Genomic DNA, 5,205 nt, shown 5'->3' with positions numbered 1-5,205 from the left:
TTTGATTTTAAAAGATAATTGTTTATTTTTTTTATGGGTACACATGAATTCATTCTAGACTTTATAATATTTTTGTCCTTTAATTTGTTGTTATAAAATATATATATATATAGTATAGTATCATGATGATCTAAAGCTAGAATCATAAGGATCAGCTTTAATTCCATATATATTATATATATATTAACAATACATACATGCCATTGATCAAATATATACTATATCAAGATTAAACTTGAGTATAATATGGTTATATTGAATCATTTGGTTTATTTGAATTGATATCATATAAATATTATTGTAGCATTGTAGCAGAGCGAATTGTATAGCTTTGAGTTCCATATACATCTTTTCAATTAGATCGACTATCAGAATTGTATTGACTGAATGACCTTTGGTGATACTCAAGATTAATCGTCCCCGCTTAAATTAGTTTAGATATATATGTATTTATAATCATGACAAGGTTGTGTGAATTTGAAATCATTAAATAAGCCATTAGCCGCCAAGTACACAAAAAGACAAAAATATATAAATTAGAGAACATCTGGCATTTAATTTCCAATTCTACAACAAAACCGATCACATATTTAATGATTCAATCCGGGGTCTTATAATTACCTCTCATGGTGCTAGGTTCGTTTCTGAGCATTTATCCAGAATTCTCTGATTAATTTCATTAATCGATCACTATTACATTATATGTTAATTAGGTTAATTAATAAGTAATAATTCAATTAGTTTATAATGAATGTTTTGAATAATTATACTTAATATAATTAATATTATACAGTATAGTCATAGACCATATATTGATCAAATATATATAACTATGCATGTCGATTGATAAAATTGAGCTTATATATGGTTATATTATTGATTCTTATATAGTTTTAATACTAATTGGTTTATTGTATATTTTTTCAACATTAATCATTGATGATCTGTAGCCATGACATACTGGCCTTGAATAATATTAATATAATATTATATAGCTCTCAGTTTTATTATACATGAATATCCGGCATTGGTTATATAATTCATATTAGATCATGGATCATTTTAAATTATATATTGATCAGTAATCAGGTAGATAAACCTACAATTATCATACATTCTAGATCATATTAAGCATATTATACTAACATAAAACGTACACATTATTCAATTATATAAACTAATTTCAAACAATTAACATTTTTTTTTCCTTTTAATTCTTTATATGAAAAAACTTGTTTATAAAAAAACCAAATTAAAATAATCAAGAAACCTCACTATAGACAAGAAATTGAATAAAAACAACTTCAATCATTTCATTATTTTCTTTTTTTAATTTTATTCTGAATTAAAAAATAACTAAACTCCAAATATTATAAAAAAAAACCATTCACTAAAATCAAACTTCTAATAATAAACACCATCATAATTGTATCAAACGTTAACTCATTTAACAATACAAAGAATTGAATAATTTTTACATCTCATCTCTAATGTATAAATATATGAAAACCCATAAATTTTAAACTTATTGTTTCTGTATACTGTTATCTATCACTTTGTTAACATCAGCATAATCAATTACAACACCTTTATCAGAACATTTTGCTTTAACTCTTAATTCTGAACATAATCCATCAATATCAATTTCACTATATTTTGGATGTGATGTAATTCTATCCCAAATTTCAGTACATTTTAATAATTTACCATCTCTTGATGGAACAACTTCATTTTCATCTATATCTTCAAGTCCTACATCTTGTGATGTGACTTGTTTAGAAGATTGCCTAGGTAAAGTAGTTGACATAGGTGTTGTGTTGGTTGTTGTTGGTGTTTTATTATTAGTATTAGAAGCAATTGATAAACGTCTTTCAACAACTGGTGATTTTGCTTGATTGAAAATTCCAAATGGATCATAAATTGATTCTTCAGTTGTTAAGGAATTCATAACATTTGAATCATCTTGGAATAAATCATCAAAATTATTATCATCTGCAAATGCCATTGATGGATCAAAACTTGGACCATTATTGAATGTGAATGCACTTGAATCATAATTTGAATCATTTAAAAATGATAATGGATCTTCATTAATGTTTAAATTATTATTATTAGTTGGTTCATAATCATTATTTGTAGTTTGAGGGGTATTTGTATTTGATAATGGAGTGGAAACTTTTGATGATTGATTTGATTTGCTACTTCTAGTTGGTACTGGACATTCTTTTGTACCACATGCACTATTTAAATCTTTACAGAAATCACTTATACCTTCATCAAATTGTTCATTGAATTGAAATTCTTGAATTCCTTCATTTGAGGTTCTTTGATCTTGCTTCTTGGCTTCTTGTGTAGCTTTAACTTTATTAAATAGTGGTAAGTCACGTTGATCGTCATTATTAAATAATTCAAATGGTGATGATTCAGCCGATGAAGTTGTTGAACAATCTGAAGCTAAAGCAGGTGCTTGTGCATTTGATGGAGTTAATCCATGTAAATTAATACTTTGGGTTGATTTAGCACTTGTTGTTGAATTTTTACGACTCCATGGGAATTCAAATGAAAATGGTTGTTGTGGAGGTTTATTATTAAAATCATCAAAATTTGAAGAGTTTGTTCTTGTTGAACCTGAATCACTGAATGTTGAAGAAGGTGCATTTGATTCATTTGATGAGGATAATTGTTGTTGAGCATAACCATTACCAGCTGGTGATGGAACTTTTGGTAAATTTAAATCACTAATATCATGAGTACCTCTATGTTTTGCTAATTCATTCATCAACATTTGAACTTGTAATCTCAAAAATTCGGATTCTGTATTTGCAGACTTCTTTTCATCTTCTAAAGCGTCAATTTTTTCTTCTAAATCTTTCAATTTACGTTCTTTACGTTCTCTAAAAGCTCTTTGTGCAGCTCTATTTTGAGCTGTTCTTTTGTTTTTTGGTTCACTTGCTAAAGGTTTACGACCTGGTTTATTGATTTTTTTATTGTTATCTTCTTGCCTTTTAGCATCAGCTTCTAAACTTTCATCTCTGAATTCTTCAGAAAGTTCTCTTTTGGATAAGACGTCAGACATTATGAGTATAATTTAATTTGAGGGTGTAGATCTGGAGTGCGTATTTGGGATATTGATAAAGCTAATAAACCCTGTTTCTTCTAATGTTAATGAGCTCGATATAACGGTTTGAAGCTGGTAATATAAGTCCTTAGTCGTTTGGCTCTTTTTGTCTTGGTTTTTTGGATTTGGTTTGATTTCAGCTTCTCAACTTCAAATGAAAGATGAAATTCAGTTATTCAACTCTAAGAACCCGGTAAAAATCTCTGGTTTTTGCGTATAAGTAAGCCTGACCCTCTGAGTGTTATATGACTTGTTTAAATCTGTCTAAAACCTTGTATTTAGCACTAGTTTGACCCGATATATCACTGTTCGCCACCGAGTTCAGTGATGAAGAAGAGCTCAACTTTCGATTTTGTTAAATTTCTATAAAGATGACAAATTAAAATATGGCAGAATTCACGGGTGCATAAAATATTCGGAGAAGCGGGTTGCCCGGATTTGAGGTTCTATAGATTCTTCTAGAATTACGTTTATTACTTTAACTTAATTTAATTTATATATTAATTTATATTTATATTACACTATATACATCTTATATCAATTTAGCCAATGAATTATAAGTGGCTTCATCGATAATACCAGTATTGAACAAGTACAAGTGCAACTTGTCAATCAATTGTATAATATCCTTTGGTTCCATATTAGTAACAATCATTTGTAAGATTGAACCAACATTTATTCTATTTGTACTTAGGAATGTTTCATAATATAAATAAGCAAATGATCCCATCAAGAATTGACAATCAATTCTATCAGTAATACCACCATGACCTGGAATTGTATGACCGAAATCTTTTGCATTAAAAGTTCTCTTCAATCCACTTGCAAAGAATCCACCAAATGGAGCAATTAATGATGCAAAAGATGCTAAATTCAATGAATGGAAATAAATTGGTCTTATAGTTAATGTTGTGAATCCAATATTTTCAGAAATAATTGGTGGAATTCTAAAATCTTGTGCAACAAAAATTGGATTACGTTCACAAGAAACATGTGAAAAAATATTTTCTCTTAAATCTGTAACTGGACAAATTAAATAATCATAATTTGTTAATAATTTTGCTAAAAGAATACCAACAATTGATGTGAAGATCCATGCACCAACAAAACCTTCAACTGTTTTCTTTGGAGAAATGGCAATTAATTGAGTTTTACCAAATGTAATACCACAAAGATATGCAAAGATATCATTTGTAATGACCAGTAAAACTGGTAATAAGAACCAAATCATACCATTGAAAATATTATTAATTATTAAATGAGCTTGGAAAACAACTAATAAAAGAACCATGTGGGTGATACATAATTGAGAAAATTGAAATTTATAATGACCTTTTTGTAATGTAATAACAAAGAAAACAAATCCAAAGATATAAAAGAAATAACTTAAAAATTTATGATGAGTTGCTAAAGGTGTAAGGATCTTATTTGTGAAAATTAAATGATTAAATGAATGAATAAATGATTCACCATCAAGATAATAAATAGTTGTAAATAAGAAATACCAATTTAATGATTTTGTTAATGGTAAGTTTTTTTCTTGTGAAGATTTTGAAGCAACTGCAATACATTCTTTGAATACCAAAATTTGGAAAACAAAAATTAATAACACCATCCATAAATGACCAAGTGAAAGCACAGTGATGAAACCTAAAAACATGACAATTGTCCAAATTGCACGAACTATAAAATTTTGCTTCTTTTTCTCACGATCACTTGGATTGGGTTGCTTTGATTCAACGTTCTTACTAACATCTTCTTTCACTATTGATTTTTCATCAATTGTTTGATCTTGTTTTGATACTTGTTTTTTAGTCATATTGGAATATTGATGATATTTGCCCCTAAATTAAATTATGGATCAAAAAAAATCAATTTGATCCTGTTGTTTCCTGTGGTGATACCTTAGCTTCTAGCTTTTGAATGTGATAACACGTGTTTAATGAATAGCACCGATTAACAAAATTTGACAAATATCCTTTAAATCAATTGTGATTATCAAGGGTTTTCAATTATGGATTCGGTTATGGAAATTGCTTTCTAAATTTTTGTTTTCTAGGAACCAAAAAAAAAAATACATAAAAAAA

The 5,205-nt window shown here is 27.8% G+C and overlaps 2 protein-coding genes across 2 annotated transcripts; both read right to left on the bottom strand.

Moving 5' to 3' along the window:
* Window positions 1-1,525: 1,525 nt before the first annotated feature.
* On the bottom strand, window positions 1,526-3,076 carry YAP1 (DNA-binding transcription factor YAP1; the record flags this gene model as incomplete). The annotated part of the gene is made up of 1 exon (XM_011274916.1): window positions 1,526-3,076. The coding sequence occupies one exon, from the start codon at window positions 3,074-3,076 to the stop codon at window positions 1,526-1,528; it is 1,551 nt and encodes a 516-aa protein (XP_011273218.1).
* A 574-nt stretch (window positions 3,077-3,650) lies between these two features.
* CDS1 (phosphatidate cytidylyltransferase) lies at window positions 3,651-4,937 on the bottom strand (the record flags this gene model as incomplete). Its single annotated transcript, XM_011274915.1, has 1 exon — window positions 3,651-4,937. The coding sequence occupies one exon, from the start codon at window positions 4,935-4,937 to the stop codon at window positions 3,651-3,653; it is 1,287 nt and encodes a 428-aa protein (XP_011273217.1).
* Window positions 4,938-5,205: the final 268 nt, after the last annotated feature.

This window comes from Wickerhamomyces ciferrii, contig 00166 (assembly GCF_000313485.1).
Source record: "Wickerhamomyces ciferrii WGS project CAIF00000000 data, strain NRRL Y-1031 F-60-10, contig 00166, whole genome shotgun sequence".
NCBI lineage: Eukaryota > Fungi > Ascomycota > Saccharomycetes > Phaffomycetales > Wickerhamomycetaceae > Hansenula > Hansenula ciferrii.
The sequence above is the reverse complement of the archived record's forward strand: the minus strand, read 5'-3'. Positions and strand labels throughout refer to the sequence as shown.